This window comes from Labrus mixtus, chromosome 4, assembly GCF_963584025.1.
Source record: "Labrus mixtus chromosome 4, fLabMix1.1, whole genome shotgun sequence".
Taxonomy (NCBI): Eukaryota; Metazoa; Chordata; class Actinopteri; order Labriformes; family Labridae; genus Labrus; species Labrus mixtus.
In genome coordinates, this window is record NC_083615.1 from 23,529,632 (window position 1) to 23,552,519 (window position 22,888).

Below are 22,888 nucleotides of genomic sequence, written 5' to 3' on the forward strand. Positions count from 1 at the left end.
GAGCTGCAAACAGTAGACAGCGCCTGCTGCGGAAATGAAGAACTGTCAGCAGCACTAACAGCAAAAGAATCACCTCCTCTTAGGCGCAAGACAGTTCAAGTTTAAAACAGGTACAGTACGATTTGGCTACAGAATACATAACCTGATGAGAGAGAGAGAGAGAGAAGACGCTGATACGCCGCATGGACCTCACTGAGTTTTGGGCCAGTTGAGCCCGTTTTCACATAAAGTACTGAGCCTGTCGTTATGTATTCTGTAGTCAAATTGTTCTGTACCGGTTTTAAAAAATGAACTGTCGTGGTTATACCTGTTGCTGCCATGACAGTGCTATATTTCAGCACCATGCGCTGTGTAGTGTTTGCTGCGCTCTGCTGCAACACCATGATAATCGAAAGTCACAATCAAAATAATCTTGCGGGCCAGATACTATTTGCAAAGTGAGAGCTCAAATTTAATGTGTTTCCTCGTTTCACGGGAATCTTTCAAGCTGAAAGCTGAAATGGGGCTGTTTGCTAAATTGCTATTGTTTCCGTCTGATCATGAGGTGGGGTGATGTGACTTCACATGCGGTTGTGTCTCTGTTCTCTGCAGTTGGCTTGTTTACACTGCGTTAATTAATCTCAGCGGTTATCGCGTCACCCTTAATCCTGACACTTGAGAGGTATGTATTGGGAATTGCTTTGAGTGATGTGACTGAATGTTTTGTTGCCTTCTTGTATTCAGGACGGTGAGGTGTTCATCAGTGAGAAACGCTCGGGCCAGCAGGAGACGCTGTGGAACCCGAGCCCTGACATCCGCAGCAGCCGCCTCAAGAGACAAGTCGTGCACCTGGAACAGCAGGGAGAGTTTGAGTCCGAGAGGTGATTTATAGTATATGTAATGTGTAAATTCAGGTTAAAGATGTTCTTAGCCAACATTTACCGGAAGAACACAAAGGTCAATCACTCCAACCCTGCTTACTTCAATGTCAGTGACGCATTGAAAGTAAATATTTATTTTCTCTTGATAGACTGTGGCAGCATGTGACCAGTGCCATCATGGATCGGGACCAGCTTAGGGCCACCCAGGAGAAGTTTGTCCTGGAGGAAGCTCAGCGGAAAGAGGCCAGGGAGAGAGGAGACAAAGCCTGGAACCCAAAACTTTTCCAACAGGACCCCGTCACCTCTGAGTGGACCTACAGACACATTGAGTAAGAACACACTCACACACAGGAAACAAAACAAAGGATAAAGCACACACTGTCAGCTTTTTAGATTTTTAGGTCAGTATACCAAGGATTGAACTAAAAAGTTAGGACAAGAAAAACATAGAATCAATGGCATAGTGAGGATACAATTGCCTGCATCCTGAACTTCATGTCTGTTTGGGTTTGTCAGTGTGCAGCCGTGGGACCCTGAGCGCTGTCTGGTTCAGTTTGAGAAGGACGGAGTGATTCAGACACATGAGAAGAGCCAGAGGCAACACAATGGACTCTCCTACAGCCACAGCTGGGCCAGCCAACAGAAGGTGAGCCAGACCAATCACAAGACTCCAAAGCCACATACATGTATTATTGATGTGTGTGTGTTAATAACGTTTAATAACGTTTAATAACAAAAGCTACTCTATATTATCAGAATACTCCCAACACTGTGGTGCTCCAAAATAACGTGTCTCTATTTACAGGTTCAACATGTGTTCTGGTTTCTGTTTGTAGTTTGAGTCTTATTGACAAATCACAGATTTGCAGGCTTTATTGTATGCAGGAAAAACAGTCCATATGGAGAGCAAAAGCAGGCGGACGCAGTAATGACATCCTGGCTTCCATCTGGAGTAATCTGTGGGCAATTTATCTCTCTAAACAGATAGCTGCATGCAAGTGCACCTAGCAAAACTCCCCCCAAAAATATTCCACATTTTACTTGATCCTGATGCTGTTGTTTGTTTTTCAGGATCATTCTGCTGAAGTAAGCCAGGGCAGTGCTTCTGTGTTACTTACTGTTTGTAATTAAACTAAGACTTCCCAGAAACAGATGAGCCCTCTGGGGGATGTAATGAAACAAGATAGACCTTCTCAAATAGCCAATTTCTCTGTAATACATTCAATGCGCTGAAAAAGAAATCTTTGTCAGAAGTCTTTTTCCTCTAACTGCTGACTCCACGGTATTTACTGAAAAGTTGGAAATTTTTCCTAGTGGCCTATATCTCTCTGAGAAGATAGCAGATGGTTTCCGGTAGGGGTGCAGAAATGCAAATTTTTCTCTAATCGATTACTCTTCCCACTGTTAAAGCGAGTACTCGAGTAATCGTTTTGTAGTTCTTTTTTTTTCTGTGATTCTTTTCCCCCACGGGAGGCCCCGCCCCCAACTATGACGCGATGCCGACTGTATCTATTGATTAATTTGAATCTTCGGGATTTTAGTAATTGTTAGTAAGGTGCCTTTGTATTAACATTCAAATATGACATTTCTTACTTCAACAGACAACAAACCTCAAATAAAAATCCACACAGACGTATCTTATGACCATTTTAACACTTCATTATAATTAGAGCAGTGAGTGTGGCGAGCGGACGTGCAGACATCAATGCGCACTCATCGCACGTTGAAGCTGTTTTGACAGCAACATTCTGTTAACAGAGACTCCAGTCTGCAGTGTAGAGCACACTTTACTCTGGTAAATGAAGTTACAATAGAACAGGTGAACGATTTAAGTGTCTGTCTGTTTCATCTTTCTCCTCTGCGTAATGACACTCGCTCAATCTCGCTCGTCCGTCCGCTATGAGCTATTTCTCCCTATAAGGTTGTTCTGTTTTGTAGTTATTAAAAGAATAATCATCTAAAATTCCAAAATATAGGAAAACATCTAGTTATGCTGCTCTGTCCTGGATGATCAAACGTCATTGGTTTAGTGGAGTAAAGCGGTAATCGCAAAGTGAAAGTCCTTCTTTTTCTGTGGACTAAAAAGACAATTTGAACTGAACTTTCGTAGATCATATTGCATATTTTGTTTGTTTGGGACTTTTTGTTCATTGTGAATTCATAGGGGGGTTAATTAAAGGGATATTTTTGTCAGGGTAGCAGCGTACGGATCAACAACGAACGCGTTTCAGCACAGAGCCTTTATCAGCGCTTTGTTTGTCATCTATTTTCTTTTTGCGCTCGTGCTCCTTTTTTTCTGTTTTGAATTAGGCCTATCCTAGAACCCACAATGCAACAAGAAACATTTACAAAATGGACTACAAAACGATTATCGATTACATTTTTTTTGTAACCGATTATTATTTAATGAAGGAGTATTTGGGTACCCGAGTACTCCTTTGCACCCCTAGTTTCCGGGATTTCAAAAAAACTGAACAGGCTTTTATTTTCGCTGCCGATATTCGCTGCAGTGATGCCCAACAGCAGAGGTCACTTATTGGCGGACTGCGATCCGAATCTTGACCCACACATCTTTTATTTAATTCTGATGCGTGTTTCTATTTTGACTTGTGCAGCTTTTTATTTATTTATGGTAATCTATTTTAACCGGCACAGCTTTCACTGGATTTCCAGCAGTGAGTTTATTTGCTCAGAAAGTCACAAACCAATGAATTCATTGTAAATCGGCCCATGTGATGCTTATCATCCAATCAGATCCTCTACTCAGTTTATCATTGAAAGTGGAGTGAGTCGGGTGTGTAGAAGAAACAGATACACACACAAAGAGTATCAGAGGAGAGTGATTTAGACACTGGAGGGGAAAATAGTAGTGAGAAAATTCATGTCGTTCTCTAAAACAGAAACAGACAGAGAACACAGCTTTCAATTAAGAATGGATGTTATATGTTCATTCACCACACCAACAATTTATAACATATACCCTATCTCTGTTCAACTGTTAGCATGTTGCATCAGTCATGGGTTCAATTAATCTGGAATAAGGCTTGACTAACTTTGGGTACATCTCCTCTGCGTCCTCCCAGGCTAAGGTGAACGGGAAACACAGGAAGGCGAGCAGCCAGCCGTCCAGCTGTAGTCAAAACACAGAGAGCAGCAGCACCACGCCAGAACCCACACACGAGTCCTCGGACAATGAAGGTGCAGCACACACTCACAGACACACTCAAAAGTAAACAAAGTTCAAAACTGTGCTACATAAAGCGTAATGATCTCTTCTTTTGTGTGCCCAGGGTTCTCTAATCAGTGTGCACGTTGCAGTAAAGAGGTGAAAGACATCGCCCTGATCGAAGCCTCCATCATATCCATACAGAAGACACAGCAGGACATCCAGAGGTAACAAGTTTACACACACATGAACACATTTTTATGAGTGATGGACAGATGTCTTTAGAGGTCAAAAGTACAAACATGATTTAACCTGGTTGGAAAAATCCTTCATTTGGATGAAAACATAAAAGCTGAAACATTTGTAAAGACCGTTCATAACCGGGATAAGGATGGTGCAAGATTTACCATTTTCTTAAAAAGCAGAATTATTTGATTAAAACAAACTGTGGTCTGTTTATCCTGAACAAAATGTCTATTGTACGTGTTCTGAGGGTTTTTTGATGTGTTGTTTTTTTTAATTGTATCATTGTTAAACACGTGTTAACCCTTCTCTCTCCTCGTAGGAACCTGGTGGCTCTGAGTCATCAGCTGACTCGTCAGAGAGCGTCAGAGGACGGGGTGTCATTGACGGGCCGTCACTGTCTCATCCTCTGTGTCGTGCTCCTCTCACAGCTCCTCCTCAACTACGTCTTCACCTGAGCTGGCTCCTCGGGGAGGAGTTTCCCTCCGACACTGATCTGTTATAACCTCCCTCCCAAAAAGCACAGACTCTTATCAGCAGAAGAGGACAGAGACCTCAGATCAGTGCTAGGAGGGCAACTTTATCCTCTAAGAGGGGAGTAGCATGGACATTTATAGCAATAAACACAGCCACAGCCACCGCCTGTCAGTCATCTGCGAAGAGGAACGGCACCCCCTAGTGTAGCCAGACTGAAACAGCATCGGCACACTTGCACTTTGGACAGAGGGAGGAAGGATGAGAGGCGAGCATGGCTCGGAAGTTTCGGAATAAAAAGATGAAATGTATGACAGAGATGAAGAATGATTTTGTAAAAAAAAAAATGACAGAGAGGATGTTCACCATTCCTTAGTGTCTTTTTATATTGCCCTGCAATACTGTTTGTCTTGGTGTGCCTGTATATGTGTTCTCTTCGTATGTACAGCACAGTAGGCCCTATGGGTGCAGGCAGGTCAGATTTTCGGGCCTTAACGCTGAAGCCAAAAAGAAGATAAACAAACAGAAGGAAAATCTTCCAACAGTGCAATTCTGTATGTTTTGTATTCATTTACGCCCGATCACACTCTGTCTCGTCTTTTAATGATGATGATTTTACCAAAACAGTATTTATAATCCGAGAGGACAAAGAGTACTTGTTTACAGGGGAGCACTGTTTGTGTTTGTACTGACACATAGGAAGAAAGGAGGCAGGGCAGGGAGCCAAACAGTGTGTCTTTGTATCTGTGTGCCTGTAGTGCTGTAACAGAAGGGATAATAGCTTAGCACTGCTGTGGTGTAGACCATGACACCAGTGTGTACAATCAGTTACATACGGAAGCAGCGTGAAAAAACACAACAACAATTAGTCATTTGGCCTGATAGAAGGGGCTTGTGTGTGTATCTTGGTCCATACCATGTTCAAGTGACTGTTTTAAGATGTACACACTTAGCAATGAGTTGTTTGTTTTGTCTTTTAATCAAACTGTACATATTTGTCTGGAGGTCTGTGTTTGAAAAAGAGATTTCAGAATGTATTTATTGGGTGATTAACCTTGACTTTCCTAATCTAATTCAGCTTGGAGGATGGAGACCAGGGCTGACAATCGCTCTCCCAGGGTTGAGTGTGTTCGTCATATGTGTCTGTGTGTGTGTGTGTCTGTGTGAGAGAGCACGTGTGTGTGAGTAAGCCATTATGGTTGTGCTATAATAAAAAGCCAGATCTGTGATCTTGACTTCACTGGTTTTTAGTCCTAGAGATTCAATCTCCATCTCCAGTACTGATCTAACTGACGGGAGAGAAGAGGCGAGCACAAGAAGGAAGTCGACTCTTTGAATGCTTTTATTTACACCTTGATTTGTTTATTCTTTTCCTTTTTTTCTACTCTACTGCCATGTTGTAGGGACTCTACATGCCAGATATTTTGTCATGATACTCCAGAAAACATGATGTTGCCTGATGTTTTCATTCATACCTGTTGTGTACTGTCACACTACAGTAAAACATTTTAACCCTTACTGCTGCCTTTGACTCTTAAATATAGTTATACCTAACTTTGTGGTAGAAATAAAGTCTTCTGCAGTCTAACAATCTCCACTAGAGGGTGATGTTGATGCGTGTTAATCATTGTCTCCAAACTGGGACTGGGATTCCCCTTTACATAACTGGGCTGGACCAGACAGGCTCAAAGATATTTGAAGCACTGGGGACAAATGAGAGAATGTTAGACTAGCCTAAAGTAAAGGTGACAATCCTTCCTTTAATACAACACCAACAGAAGCCCACACAATGGACTTATCAACATAGGTGGCAACATTTTTGTAAAGACTGTGTGGGAATCAAGCTGCAGAGCCTTCACACAACCTGTGCAGGTGAAAATCTCTCTTCAGACGCCACATGGATCAACATCTTTGCCACACACACAGTTAAGCCCACGTGAGAACAACCACCCAAGTTTAGTTTAGGAAGCCTCTCCCAGTGCATGAGGCCAATGAAGTGACTGGGATTCAACTACTGTTTATACATGATGGATACCCGCACTAATATTTCAAGAAGAGGTCGGTGTCCTGTTTTTGTGAACGTAAAGATGAGTCAGTTATAAAGTACGTTTTTGACAAGAGCAGAATACTTCTCGATTCAAAGTTAGAATTAACAAATAAGGCATCTTAATAATTCTCTTTCTGATTTCCTCAACTTTGATTCACATATTGGAAGACATCACAAAAAATCCTTTTGGCAGGGACAAAAGTCAATTGACTTTCCTTTTTGTGATCTCTGGTTATCTGCAGATGACTGTCAGTAAAGTTAATGATACTTAAAAGTGACAAGATTGAACTAGTCTCTCAATAATAGTTTGTTAAGCATCAAAAATGGATTGAAACAGGTCAGACGGAAGAAGCCAACAAAGACATCTTTTTCTGCAGACCATAACGTTTCTTGTACATCTTGTGAGTTAAATTTCAATCTCTGGACAAATTGTGTGTTATAAATATGTGTTAAATTGAATCACATACTGAGTGTCTGGCGTCACCTGCCTCTACATGAGACCATGTGAATGTTGGAACCACCGTCTCATTCCTAAAAGCTTTACAGAGAAAGCCTTTGATGTGTGATGAGGTGAATACCTGACATATCACAGCGTTGAGTTTATCCAAACAAGAGATCAATCTGCACAAGTGGAACGTGTTTGTGGTTTGGTGCCTGTAGAGTTTGTGTGGCTCCGACTGAAATGAACTCCCCCTCTGTAACTTAAACTTTCTGTTGTTACAAACTGCCATGCCTGTACTTTACAGACTATTGTAGTCCAACTCTGGGCATTCAAGTTCCTCAAATGCTTTGTTAAACTTTTTGAAACATTTCTCTGAATGCTCCCTGAACTGAGACGCATTTCTCAAACTGCTGATACCTGCAGCCAACACTGAAAGCTGTAACTCACCCAAACCTTTTTCATTCATGTTTCAAATTGGAGTTTGTGTGTAAATGTGTAAGTCATTGCCACTAAAAGACACATTATGTTGTGTAAAAGTGGGTTAATCAAAAAGTTTAGATATTGATCAGAATGAAAGTGATCGTTAAGACTGGATTTCACAGTTTTGTCCTTCATGTTATCAGTTACAAACAAACGATAACGCATGTCTGTTTGGCCACAACTGACAGTGAACGTATTGATTTTCCTGGAAGACTAAAACGCCATTCCATATCATCACAAATAAACCAATGCCTCTCTGACGATTTTGACACAGAGGTGGACTTTCCTGTAATTGATGACTGATGATGAAAACACATTCTGCAGAGCAAAACAAATCTGTTTAGGACACAAGGACGTATACAACCAATAATAATTCTTTAAATCTTTAATAATTTGGATTACTCATATCATACATGTGCTTAAATATGCGCAAATGGCTAACGGGATAAGATATGCACTTTCTTTTTGTGCCCAGGTTACAAACAATGAACAATTATACAAACAACATATTGCTTAACGACTTCATCTGCCATATTCGACCACTAATGTCATGTTGTTCTTTGAGTTTGTATCAGAAAGGTTGTAGGGATTGTTTTCCTTCTCAAGTTACTCGATTTTCAGTCGTGTGGTTTGTTTTCTATCAAAACGAGGTTTCTATTGAAGCAGCAGAGTGGGCCGATCAGTAGCAGGGCAAAGATCACGGAGTAACCTCCTCCTCCCTCATGACTCGTTTCTCTCCAGTTAGCTGGATGTGTGAGTGGGTACACACTGGACCATTGTGTTGTCTGGCTGTATGTGTGGGCCTGACGGAAGGAGCCACAGCCCAAATTAGGCCACAGCAGAGTATGTGTGTTTATTTTCCAGGGAGTAAGCACTCCATCTGAAGATTTTTCCCTGCTCGGGATCCCTCTTTGTCTCTCCATGTCCTTGTGTGTTTATTGCTCCTGGCACTAAAGAGAGCAGAGGGTGTAAACTTGTTCCTGGTTAAACACAGTGTCCCACCACACACTGTCAACTTCAACCAACACATCACTAGAACCACTCTGAGTCAGATAGTAGTGAAGGAGTATGACATCAAGAGGACTACTTTTTTTTTAGTTTGTTGTTAAAAAAAAATTCTAATGTTTCCCATTTCCTGTGTTAATCATTTGAAGAGATAGTTTGATATTTTTTAATATATATATTTCATTTTGTGTCTAAAAGATAACTTTTCTAATCCGTTCAAATAACCAAAGTGTAACAATTAATCTTGATTGACGCAGGATTAGCTGTTGGGGTTATGGGTTCCTCTGTCAGAAAGACTTGAATGAAATAGTCTGGACCACTGCTGAACCCTTGAAACTATAATTTTTTGGATTAGTTATTGTAAAGATGAAACAAATGAGATAAACCTGTAAACAAGTGAACTTTAAAACTGATGAAAGGGAGATTAACTTTGGACAACACATTGGCTAGCTTTGAGCGAATGTCAATCCTTATGATGGGCTTATTTAGGTAAAACTTCAGTTAATAGTCCAGGCTTTTATTTACCGTACATCAGTCTAGCTGTTGCTTTAAATTTAAGGTGCAGACATGAGGGAGGTAATATTTTGTCTTTTGACGGAGCCATGCTAGCTGTTTAAGTTTTATGCAATTCTGACACTAGGTTACACTAAACAGACACTAGATGTAGCGTGTAAATGTAGACAGAGAGTGGAAACAATATTTTCATCTGGTAAAAAAAAGAGTTAACATGATTCTCAAGAAAATCAATCTGTTATATTGAACATGAAAAGTTATTTTACGTCATAAAATAAGTTAAAATGTTTGATATTAAACTGTTATCACATTATTCCTGATATGAACATCAGTTTCTCTTCAGATAAATCATTATGAGCTGTCGTGTTTTTCTTTTTTATTACTTCTTATTTCCCCACCTTTCAACAATAGTGAGCTATGCTTAAAGATAATCATTTTATTCTCTCCCTATGATCCGTGGCCTCCCACATCTCTCCTCCTGTGTTTGTCCCCAGGTTAGTAAAGGCCAGCTGCAGCAAGGTGTGTTGTGCTTGTTTTGGCCGAAGGGCAGAGGCAGTCATGTCAGATGTGTGCTCTGTGTGGGCTGCAGATCAGGCCCGTCCTGAACAGAGACGGTGACAGAGGACGTGTCTGGACTTGCCTTACAAAGGGCGGAGTAGAGGATGGAGCAGGGAGGGAGGGAGCCTGTCAGTCTGCTGCAGCCTGAGGAAGTGTGTGTCATGTGTCTGTTTCTATATCTGTGCTGCGGGAGATCAGAGGCTGTCAGGTTAACTCTGCTCAGTAAAACCATTAAATCATTGCTGACTGAGAGGGTGATTTGAGCTAAAGTCCTCGTTGCTCCTAGCAACTCTGTCTGCTTTTAACATTAACAAGAAGTGACTTAAGCACTAAATCAAAGTAGTCGACACACCAATACGTAAATTGAGTATTTCTTACTTTATACTTAATAGATGTTTTTTCTAAAGTACACTTACATGTTCGTAGAACCTGACACTTTGCCCTATGCTACAAGACGTCAGATGCTCCAACTCCTCATCTTTCCAAACAAATCGGAGTTGTCAAAACACACTGTCTTGTCTAGGTGCATTTGACTGTATTAAGTAACCAAATGATAGGGAGGAAGACTATGTGATACTGCTGTTATAAATGTTTGTCTAATTTACATACTCCACGTACTCCTCTAAATATCTGGGGAAAGTATTGTAGGCTATTTTTCTTTATCAGTAGCCTTTAATGTATTTTTGTGAATTTCTTCTAAGCAATACCGATAGAAATCAGACAAGAAAAAATTACAGATTTCCAACATGGCATCTAATGAAGTTAATTATTGTTTTAATTCAAATTGACTTGTCTTTTTGAAATTGCACACATTTTCATCAGTATGACTATTCAAAAGTACTCAGATGTCATTGGTCTTTTACAAGTTGCCATTATTAAAAGAACATCTAACAACACAATTTCAGAGGTGTAGAGTCGGCCGTCTCTCACCCGGAAGGTAAGGGGTTCGATTCCCAGCTCCTGCAGCTACATGTCTGATGAGTCCTTGCCTGGCAAGATACCTAACCACAAGTTGCTCGCGCTGCTTCATCAGCGTGTGAATGTGTCTGAGTGAGATTAGTTAACAACTGATGGACACTTCCCATAGCAACCTCTGCCATCCTCCATTCCTGTGAATGTGTAGGTGTGATCTGCGGTGTAAAGCACTTTGAGCAGTCAGAAGACTAGAAAAGCACAATACAAGCTCCATTTACCATTTCAGTGGGGAGCAATCTTCTTTATGAAACAATTAGCAAATGAGTCAAGGCATTGTTGGCTGCAACGTATGATCTGTGAATTAGTTCTTCAAATCACATATTTTCCTGGGAGCTCCTGAGCTCTCATGTCTTGTAGGGGTTCCTCTGGATTGTTGGTGGGGATGGCCTGCTGATATGGCTGCTGAACCTTTTCACTTCAAATCTTTGATGTGCTGTCAGACAATGAGTCATTATGTGATAACCTGCTTAACTTTATTAATAGCCTATTTTCTGAGTAGGACCATCTTTCTATAATGAGAGAGCGAAACCAAAGTCCCAACTTTTATTTTCCATTGAAATGGTCTCATTAAACTTGGCCTTTATGATTCAGAGGATGAATCATATAATTATGCTATAAAAGGAAAAGCTGAGTACAGACATGTCTGCTGCAGCTTCAGAAGAGCCTGTTGTCTTTCTAACCACCCACTGCAGTGTGATGTCATAATGAGAAGAGGAAGCAGTGTGGTCTTCTTGTACGAACAGGTAGACATAACCTGTCAAATGAGAGGGAGGAGAAATTAACTCCATTTTACCTCCCAGAATGCAACACTTCAACCACAAGTTTGCTGATACTAAAAAGTCTCTAAATGTCAATATGAGGAAAACCACTAACCAACAGTATGTTAAATGGTATGTTGTCACACTAATTTGTTGTCATGGTGACAGCGCTGCTCACCTGTGGGGCATCCAAGTTTAGCTCCCACTCATGTCGAGTCTTGTCTCGGAGCACCCAGCCCGACCCACAGTTTCACTACACAAACACAACCACACACCCACAGGGGATTTCTCTCTACACACACGTCAGCTTAATTTAACTTCAAACCACAAAACGAGAGTGTACATATATATATATATATATATATATATATATATAGTTGTTTTTTTTCTAAAGGGAGAGTTGCTGATCATTTTTAGCATTTCTTTATCAATTATGGACTGTGACCTTTTGACCTACATGCAATTCTGCTGCTCCATGTTTTTTTTAAATTTCAACAAAAATATTTTCAACATAATATTTTTGAATGAATAGAGTAAGAAAATTACCAAAAAGCAGCAACATCTTTAGAAAAAAAAAACAAGCAAACAAAAAAAATCAAATTGAAAATTAAAAAATGGTGGTCAGAGATATAACCACAAAGTTCAATGCAAAATGAAGGTTTCCACATTTCTTCATTAGATTAATTCACATATTTTTGTTCTGGCAGGTATATGTCTATACCATAGACTGTAGTCTATGGCCTATATATCATCTTTAAACTTAAATATGATAAAACATATTTATATTGACTTATGTGTACAATTCCACAAGGATATTTATAACTACACTTCATAAGACATTATTAAGCACATTTGTATGCCGCTCCATGTTGATGTTTGTGTCTAATATTCACAGCATTTACTGTTTATATGGAGTGCAGTGCCAGGATCCTGTTTGTGTTTGACCCTGTTCCTTTAACTCTTGTTTACACACAGTTTCTCAAAATCTACTGTTGACTGATTTCTGCCTACTGCTTCCTGTCTGTGTCTCTTTGTTGTGTCTTACATTAATAAGGTGCTGACTGCCCTCTTCTTTTTCTCCTCTCATTTCCAGCCGTGAGTCAGTCCGTTGCTTGTGATCTTATAAACAGGAGAGTGAAAGCTGGGGCACGAGATCACAGCTGGTGTTTATATGTGTGTGTGTGTGTGTGTGTGTGTGTGTGTGTGTGTGTGTGTGTGTGTGTGTGTGTGCGTGCGCACGCGTGTGTGTGTGTGTGTGTGTGTGTGTTCGTGTGTGTTTGAAATCCTATAAACATACCTGCTACCAGGATCAACATGGGTATTAACACAGAGATGTGACACAAAGGTGGTTGTAGCCAGCAGGTTGATTTTTCTTAATAACACACTCCAGTGTCTGGGTCTGTTTTCACATTACAGATTGTTAACAGTGTAACGGAAATTTTCCACCCAACATATCTTCATATCATATAATACGTAGAACTTATCTACTGTACTCAATTTTTCCCTTCTTCTGCTAAGAAAAAATAACTAAATATCGTGCTTGCTTCACATTTTACGCCGGCATAAGGAGTTCTTCTGAGTTGTTAATAAAGATACACACAAATGATCTCTAAAACAAGTCTGTTGTGATACTGTGTTGTATTTTCGCAATTACCACCAAAGCTGACAACAAGAAAGCCAGAGAAGAAGACATTGATATAAGGCAGGTTTTTGATAGTGAAACTGTAATCAGCCCACGATACAGCCGGAAACGTGTTATTGAGTATTTGTGAGTATGCCATTCAGTGCACCGATTCAATACCATAACCAAGTAGTCCCCTTAAAAAAGCACCTGTTTTCAAATTAATACTTTTTGTGTGACAGATAACTTAAACAGGTCTCGTCTCAACCTGATTGGGTTGTAACATCTGGCCCACTGTACATAATTCCATTTATTACACTAATACGGCAGTTTTGCAGTGTGACTAATAGCTCTCTTTGGAAAGATAATAAATTACAAACATTCTTAAACAAAGTACAGACAAGCGCATACTGTACATACACCCTTCAGATATTCTACAGAAGAAGTCTTTGTTGAAGGGGGCACATCCTCTGTTGGGAGATCCTGACCCTAGTTCTAGAGAGAATTGCACGTGTGTGTGCCTGCAAGCATGCATGCATGCTTCAGTGTGTGTGTGTGTGTGTGCGCGCGTGGGTTGTAATCCATGTGTTTTTACACTGTATGTGTCCTGCCCACTCAGCTCTTCCATCCAAAGGCCCAGATTCCTCAGACCTCCCTGCTGAAGTGTTGGAGGCGGTGTTGAGGTTGGAGAGCAGGCTTTGAAGGAGGCTCCAGTGACTCATTACCCAACGATCCCCCCCCCCCCCCTCCAAAATAAATCTCCGTCCTTGCCCCAGCCCGGACCCTGCCCCTTGTCCTCTAGCTCAGAAAGCCGAGACACAAACACTTGTGGATCGTTGTCTGAAGAAAAGGGATTCTGTTACAGTGGGATGAGGAGAATGTGGACCGAACCGCTGTGAAAGACTCCTCTGTGTGTGATGATGTTGTACTGTAAATCAGAGCGCATATTGACATACATATTTATCACTTTCAGCAACATGTGGAACCAGTTTAATCCAAAAAGATCTCAGTTTTCATATTTAATGTTTCAATCTTTCCTCAAGAAAATCAGACATCTTAATCTCTGGCTCCGTCTCTCCTGCTGGACTCATTTCTTCGTGTTTCCTTGGGGGGTTGGAGTGGCTAAACCTTTACCACAAACTCCTGTTCCCACAGCTCACACAGGGCTCAAAACGCCTTACTGTATATCGTTGTGAACACACATCTGTGTACCTCATGGAGACAAAGCCAGACATCCGCAGCCATGTTTTAGCAATCGGTCCAGGGCATGTGCTTGATTTAACATGCAGCTGGGTGTCTGACTGTCGGTATACTGTGTGTTCATTAAATATGACAGAGGAGATGACATCATTGGACTTCCTGTCCATACAAACAAAACAAATATGATGCAAGTAAGTAATCATGCCAAGATCAGGTCGCATTTATTAGAATGAAGTTGCTAAGTTCAATAGATATATCAGTCCCATGCAGATGTAGTCATTTTAAAAGCCTGTGTTTACATAGCCGAAGTGTGCTTGTGTTGCATTTTAAGCGTGCTGTCTGATTTGATTAATGCTGACCTCGTAGTCTTTTTGGCTAAAGGTTGCCACTGTGCTCAGTCTCAGGGCAGCATGGGGACAAAGTGGACCATTGTGCCCTTTGGGAAAGACCCTTGAGCCATGACAAACAGGATTTCCTCTTATTTCAGGCTTGAATCTCCCCATGTCCGTCTATAGGAGGGTTATAAAGCACTTACAGCTCGGTAAGCCTCATTAATTCATCTCCATTCAGTTGAATGAGGCCAGAGTTTTACTGAGTCTTGTGATACAGTTTGAGCTGTTGAACTTGTATAGGCTGAGTCCCAAATCTCAAATGCTTCCTACACAGAGCACAATAGACATTCTTTGATATAATTCTGAATCTTTAGTGAGGATTTTGAACCCCAATGTGGAATCTAGTTTTCAACAATTTATCATTTAAAGTAGAGTACAACTAATGGTCACTAAACCGAGTCTAGTGTGCCGTCACTGAAACATTGTAATAGGATGTAGTGTGTAGGTGAATGATTCTTGACTCAAGCAGAGTGTGGAAGCAGATTTGTATGACTCAACTGAGACATTGTTAAGATAATCACTTCCACCTGTGCCTTTCCTATGTAGCAATGCTGCCTTTGAAAAAAAAAGCTCACACGTCCCCTCCATTATTAAGATGTTGGGGTAAGTGGGATTATCAGGGGAACAATCTTGAGCACCATACGGCAGTTCTCCCTTTTGTTTGTCAAAGCTGTGTAGCAGTATTTCATCAGAAGCTGTTTATCAGCCATTAATGTCAAAGACTTTTCTGTCTCTCAATTGAATTTCTTTAAACGAAGCACTTAAGTGTTCTTTTTACTTTATCGTTCCTATTCAGCCCCGATGCTCCATCAACAACATTCTGTCTTAACTGCAGCAGGCTCCTGTTCAAAATGGACTCAACAAATGTAAGGACTGACTTCTGGATGGCGGGATAGTTTAACAGATGTACTCTCCTGCTCTGATGCCAAATGTCAAATATTCAACATTTAACCACTCTGTAATATCCTTGAATCGTACACTTAACTACTGCAGGGTTACTCAGAAAACATATGCCGAAAGTTAGAAGAATGGACCGAGCTAAAACAATGGAATTTGACATGTTACAATTTCTCAGTGATGGCAGTGGCACCTTGTTTGGAAGCGACACAGACGCTGACTGTACTAACAGCTAACAGCTATCGAGGCGAATATGAGAGAGTGCACCGGCCCTTTGAATGAATCCAAAGAACTAATTTCATCTGAGAAAGACACTGAAGTCTGAGGAAGTGCGAGTTGGCTTGAAACATCACTTTTTGTTAAATAAATCCATTATCAGAAGCTCCCTGGTGTGTGGACTGTCTTGCTTCCTTATGCATGTTCGTTTTGGATCCAGCAGCCATAGAGATGAGCGTGTGTTTTTCATTTCAAGGGTAGATACTTAAAGACGTGTCTGAAATTGCTCATTTAGAGTGCACGAGCACGTCAACAGGTTGAGAATGCTGCTGTGATTTTTTTTTTTAATTGGCTCAAGATATCTACTTCAACTTCCACGTCCTGCCCAGAAACTAAAGCAGACACACAAAGTTAACAAAGTACCTGCAAGGTGAACATACTGAAACCTTCAAATACAAAAAGCCAGATAGTTCTCCTATGAATTGGTGGGGACCAAAACAAAGCTAAAATCAATCAATCAATCAATCAATCATTTTTTATTTGTATAGCGTCAACTCATAACAAGTGTTATCTCGAGACACTTTACAAAAAGCAGGTAAAATACCTTACTCTTTGCCTGTTAATATTACAAAAGAGCAGGTAAAAAGAGGAGTTAATATTGAATCACAGTTGTAAGCTGGTCACAAACACGACTCCAAACAAGTGCTGACATTGCTCACTATCTGCTGAATTTGTTTGAGCGTTTGCTAACATGTTCAACCTTATGATGGTATGTCAACCATGAATTTTCAGCTGGTCATGAAATCCCCAAGTCATCAATATTATTAATTTGTGGTTCAACCCTCTGTTGCAAAAGACTTAATGACCGTTGCTAGTTATATTTTACCGAAGGAACTTCAACAAAGGAACTAGAGGGAGGATTAAAACACCAATCTTTAGATTAGTGAGGGATTATACAACATCTCAAGTCATAAAGGCCCAAATTGATAGAACTGGTCGTAACATATTACAGCTAAAGCTACAACAGCAACCACTCACATTATTTGGTTGAGAGCAGCATTATTATAAAAAAATACATTAATGTCCAGAGTCAAGTTTTCCCTGGATAATAGGAAAAGAAAGAAGCACAACTGAAACTTTGCGTTGCTGTGTATTTTTCAGTTTTCTTTGTTTCCGCCCTTTGAACAGCCGCTCATTCACAGATCCACCCACACAGGCGTCCTGCTCCTGTGGCTGGTAGATCACATCACCTCAGCAAAAGGTATGCATACTCGGAAACCCGCGCCCACACCCTGATCAGTAGAGTTTAAACACCCGCTGCTATGTCTTTGAACAATACATCGCTGTTGTGTCCTGCTATGATTGATGGAGTCATTTGTCGTCGGGTCAATACCTCACTGCTGAGGTGATCAGGTAGCCGGAGCCAAGCTGCCAAACAATACATAGGATGTGGGCCTGCAGGAATGCATTGTGGGAGAATCTGTCCTCTTATAAAGGGACTTTCCAGTTCCCCTGGCCTGGACTGTGAGGTTCTATCACACAGAGAAAGCCATTTCCAGATAAACCGCACTAATAATGTCCCCATTGTAAAAAAAACAGGTCAAATACATTATTCATTTATTATTTCACATAAAACTCTCCAAACCAGCCTTTCCCAAACTTGAGAATCTGAAGTCTTGAAATAATCCAGGACAAGCCCAGATCTTTGTTTCAAAAACACTTAATTCCATTACTTACAGATTTTATTTTACTTCTTGAAATAATAATAATAATAAAAAATGGTAGGATATGAAAAGTATTGCAGTGCACATAAATAGTCAATTTAACAACATGTACAACATTTGTAGTGCAAGCACCACACTTTAAGAAACACTGCTCTACACATAGAGAGAAAGAAAAAAAACCTTGTACAACTTAAAATACAATTTTATCATTATTAAAATACGTTATAACTACTATTTTTTTATTTTCAAGACAATTATTGCACATACAAAGATGATTCATATGGAAAAGTCTGAAGTGTTTGGTGCCAAACTAACTGTAAAGGGGCTCTCAGAAAGATTAATCGCCTTCATAATGTGCTCATGTCAAACTGTTTCCTCAAGACAGGGTGAAAGATGGATTGAATGTGATTCAGCAGAGTGTTTGCGCAGGGTGCTGTATCCCTGTTTTATAGTAATAGTTGATTAGATTGTACCTGGTATGTTATTTGCTTTGGTGTGGCACCCGAGGAACTCCTGCATCCATTCCTTTACTCTCATCAAATCATCCTCTGTTAATTGTAATAATCTCTGTGCTGGAATGTCTCCTTCCTCCTTTATTGTTCTCATTTATCTTTCTTTCTCTTTCACTCGCTTTCCTCTTGTGTAATATTTACCGTGAACTCATTCCCCTTAGCCCTGATTACAACTCAGGACCCCGGGTCATCATTACAGGATATTACAGCCATTCATCCCACCTTCAGTTTCATGCCGGGCAGAGCTGATCATGTTGCTTCGTTATTTGCTGCATCAACAATCTGATGTAACTTAGTGCAACTCATGGGAGTGCAATCAGCCACTGTGGAGCTAAGTGGCACCTTGAAGAAATCCTGTGGCTTTCACACAGCGTAACGAGCACTTTGCCCTTAGATTCCCTGCAGAGTTTCTCTTCTTCTATCATTTATCCATGTTTATGTAACTTTCCCTGCTTGTGCTTCGTAACCTTTTCTTGTTTCTATTCTAAACAAACAGCTTTTTGTGCTGCCAAAATGTAGAGAAAAACGTGTAGACTTGTGTAAAGTTATTACATTTACAATGACTGAGGCACTACTGATTGTACGACAGTTGTAATCTGTAGAAAAGGACCAGTACGACTGAGATGAAGCTTCCGTCACACTCCCTCTGCAGGGTTTATTCAAACAGACATAAAAAGACATGATGTGAAAAATGAGGAGTTAGGCTCTCGAAAATGTCTTCGATTTCACTTGCAGGCTGGGAAATGTACTGATGTTATTGTAGTCTGTTCGTGTTCATCTCTTCACACACCCACTCAGGCAGGTGCTGGAAACTGAACTCCCCCTCAGGAGCCCACTAACAGCAGACTGTGATCAGACTCCTGAAGCCCAGCTGCTTCATCGTCCACTATGATCCACCCACATGTTATTGACAACCTAAAGGATGGGTCGACCTATATCGAATAACCTTAAGGGGAATCCATGGATGATTTGAACATAGATGAACTGAACTTCATTTTATCTCATATTTGCTTACATATTTATTTATTATCACATTTTGTATCTTAGTATTTTTATTGATTTTCATATAATCTTATTCTATTTTATTTTCTGGATTAGCTTTTAGTGTTTTATTATCTCATTTATTTTATCATATTTTTTTTACCCTTCAGTGTTTCATTTCCTCCATGTTATGTTTAATTTGAACATTTTAACCTCCTGTGTTTCCTCATTAAGAATTCATGATAGCGTTACCCATTTCCGTCAGTACCAGTTTTATCTAGTTTCTCTTCCTTCTTACCTTGTTTATGGAATGTGGGGGGTGGGGTCATGTTGTTGCTGCTTGATTTGTTTGTGCTACATCACTGCAAAGTGCTGTACAAATACGGTTTGATTGATTTATTGATTAATAAATGAGCATTCCTTCAGACCCTCAAAAACCTGAAAAAGTTCTTTGCAGAAGTAAAAACTTTTACATCAGCCTCAGTGTTGTGCTGTTAGAAAATGTTGAGGAAAAAGATAGGCATGCACACTTGCTCAAATGCCACAAAAGAAGCTTTTAATGATCACAACGTTTCGACCAGAGGTCTTCTTCAGGTGATTATTTATTTATTTATTTTATTTATCACCTGAAGAAACGTTGTAATCATTAAAACTTTTTTTGTGGCATTTGAGCAAAGTGTGCGGGCTTATCTGCTTCCTCTTTTTTGCTGTTTTTGCAATGCCCTGAACATACGTGACTACTTTTCTATTAGCAAATGTTACCATGCTTCCATAAGGAGGTGAACTGCTTTAATATTTCATAACGTGAGCATTGTCATTGTAAGCAATGTTCAGCATTCAAACCCAAGCTGGTCTTCAGGGCCACTTCACAGAGCTACAAGCATGGCTGTGAATCAGGTGCAGTGTTTGAAGTTTCATACTTGAACGCAGCACGGTATATTACAACATTATGTGAGTTTATATTGCATGTCCAAAAACATACAAGGAAACCAACCGTATTTTAAGTTTCTACTTTTTCTGGGGACATATTTCAATACGCAAGCAGTGGACACCACATGGCCCATGGGAATAATAATCAACATGTCAACCATAGCTCACTGTCAGAGCTTCAATTTTCACTGATCTAAATATATTTTTTATAATAATTGAAGTGTCATCTTGAGTCACAAAAGCCCTAATTGATAAAAATGGTAGTAACTTATTACAGCGAATGTAACATCATTTTATTTTGAAGAAATGTTGTGGTTGCCATGGGCTACCAACATTGCCTCCTCTACATCTGGAAAACGAGGGTCACAGGAAGAGTTGAATTAGAAATAAATACAAGACACATGTAACCTCATGAAAAGAATACGTACTCAGTGAGGAATCATCAGTACATGGTCCAAACCAAACAGCATGCCACTTTCAACAGACTGAGGCTCTGTTGATGTGAGCTCCAGGTAGTGACTCTGCTGTTAATACCTTTCCTATCACATGTTCATGGACCAGAGTCACCAGACAACCCAACTGTGAACTACATGGGCAGCACATGAGACGACACATCAACAGGATGATCAAGTGGGCGCCTTCCTTCATCTGAATTTCATCGAGCTCACGTCACCTGAAATGTTTTTATTGAAGAATATCTCAAGGCCTAGGAGGCAGTGAACACAAAATTGATTGGCTATCAGCTTAATAGAAATACAAGAAAATGTCAAACAAAACTACTCATGTCTTTTGGAAATGTCCAAGTCACAAGCAGAAAACAAGCACTTTAAGCTAAAGGTGTTAATAAAATGACACATCATTAAAATATTTACCTTAAAATAAAAACCCAATAAGATAAAAAAAAAAAAAAGATTTTATCTGTTTGAGTTGATGGACCTGAATTAACAAGACTTCTAATCTACTCCGTCTGATATTTGGTTATCGTTTCCTTCCTTCCTCAGGCCACAGAGTGCACACGGGGCTCTGTGGTCCTGGTCCGTCCGCCCCCTCACTGCCCTGCAGACATTCCTGACAGCGTCTCCTCTCTCCGTCTGAGGCTTCTCTCCGGACAGCTGGGTCTCAAGCAACATGATCCCTGCTCAGCAGCTCAGCAGCTCAGGCCCTGCCGACGCTTCGTGCGTATATATACACCGTGTATGTGTGGGGTTGTGTATATCCAATACACACGCATGTCTTAGATATGAGAGGTGACACATTCATGGGATTCTCATTGAACAAAAAAAAACAGGAGCACAAATATATTTGTGGAAATATCACCTTACAGAGACATATGTTAGCTTTCTTTGTTGTTGTATTTAAGTAAAGGCGGAAGCGCGTATGACATGGAAAGCTGAAACACAGAACAACAAGGAAACATTCTGATCTCTCTGTGCCAAAATCTCTGAAAAATAAATGTCAGTAAATGAAATCATTCCTGATGAAAGGTGTTATAAAGTCTAAGTGTTATCCCATATAAATCCACTTGTTGTTACTTTCCTTCAGTGTCGTCCCCTGTCCTTGGGCATTATCTGAGGAACAGGTTTGAGACTATCTCAGTCTGGGCAGAAAGAGCTGAAAGTGTGGATCTGGGGAGTTCTTTCCTTATGACTCAGCAGGCAGAAATGGATGTTCAATAAAACACAAACACTGTTGTTATGGCTACAGACGATTAGGAGAATGACGCCCTTTGTGGATACCATGAGGAAGGGGAAGGGGGGGGGGGATATTTCACCAATTTATCCGCAAGAACAGATCTGGATCCTGGGAATCAGATGACCTTCTATTTGGATGGGGGAATGATAAGTGGCAAACACAAGGGAACCATGAGAGCTCAGATTTTTTTCTTGTCTTTTGCAGCCACATTTAAACTCTATAAAATGTCTTAATATCGCCTCAGCCCAGCGTGAGGGTGTGTGTCTGTGTTCGTATCTGCTTAGGCATGAGCTCAGGTATGCACTCACCTGAACCATACGTCACCAGGTGAAATACTTGGAGAGGTGACCAGTAAAACAAGCCCGTGAAAATAGCTCTCCTCTGAGATAATCCCATTCATATGGCATCAGAAACAAAGAGCAGGTACGCCGGTGACGGCTGCAGAGTTTGAAGCTCCTCACAGATGATTGAGGTTGTTCGTAATTACACTATTTCCCCAAGGCCTTGCCTAATATCCTCTGCCTGTTTGGACTATATGAGGCTTTTATTTACACGAAGCACTCATGTTGTGTCCTGCTGTCGTCAGATTGGACTCTGACGGGAAGAAGGCGTGAGGAAATAACACAGCAGGTTAAAAAAGAAACAAAGGGGTCCGTGATTACAGCAGTTTACTGGAAGCAGTGATTCCCTCATTTAGGACGGTGACGTTAAGTGAAGAGACTTGAACATGTCATCAAGCTGTTCTTGAAACCTTTGAGTGCTCTTTCTCTGAAATGCCAAGACAAGCCTTGTAAGACTTGATTGAGCCTACAAGATAAAGATCATTTTTAAATGTAGAAAAAGATAATTCCATTATGTCATTGTGTCAACGTGATCTGAAAGTGTATCTAATGATAACAAGACAGAAGGTTGTTGAAATGCCTTTGAAAGCTTTGAAAAGCAAAATATTGAACTTAAGTTTAGAATATTTGGACATGTTATTTCCAAAGATCCGGGATGAACATTTTGTCCCTGACAGAACCACTTGAGGACTCAGCAAGTAAAAAGATATGAAGATATGCTGCTGTTGCTAGGGTTTTTGAAAAATGATAACATCAAATATTGACAATGTAACTCATTGAACTCATTTGATTAACTCGCTGATTCAATTCTTATAATCTGATCATTTAAAGGAAAGTTTGTACACTGTTTCCACATTACCA

General features: G+C 40.3%; 1 protein-coding gene across 4 annotated transcripts in view; it reads left to right on the forward strand.

The window, feature by feature from the left end:
• The window catches only part of osbpl5 (oxysterol binding protein-like 5), a 50,018-nt gene extending 43,757 nt beyond the window's left edge, over nt 1-6,261 (forward strand). For all 4 annotated transcript variants that reach the window (XM_061036488.1, XM_061036489.1, XM_061036491.1 and 1 more), the window contains 6 exons: nt 724-860; nt 1,010-1,189; nt 1,377-1,506; nt 3,944-4,058; nt 4,151-4,253; nt 4,592-6,261. In XM_061036488.1, coding sequence (XP_060892471.1) covers nt 724-860; nt 1,010-1,189; nt 1,377-1,506; nt 3,944-4,058; nt 4,151-4,253; nt 4,592-4,727 — 801 coding nt within the window. In that variant the 3' untranslated portion in view covers nt 4,728-6,261. The remainder of the gene's footprint in view (nt 1-723; nt 861-1,009; nt 1,190-1,376; nt 1,507-3,943; nt 4,059-4,150; nt 4,254-4,591) is intronic.
• The last annotated feature ends 16,627 nt before the right edge of the window (nt 6,262-22,888 follow it).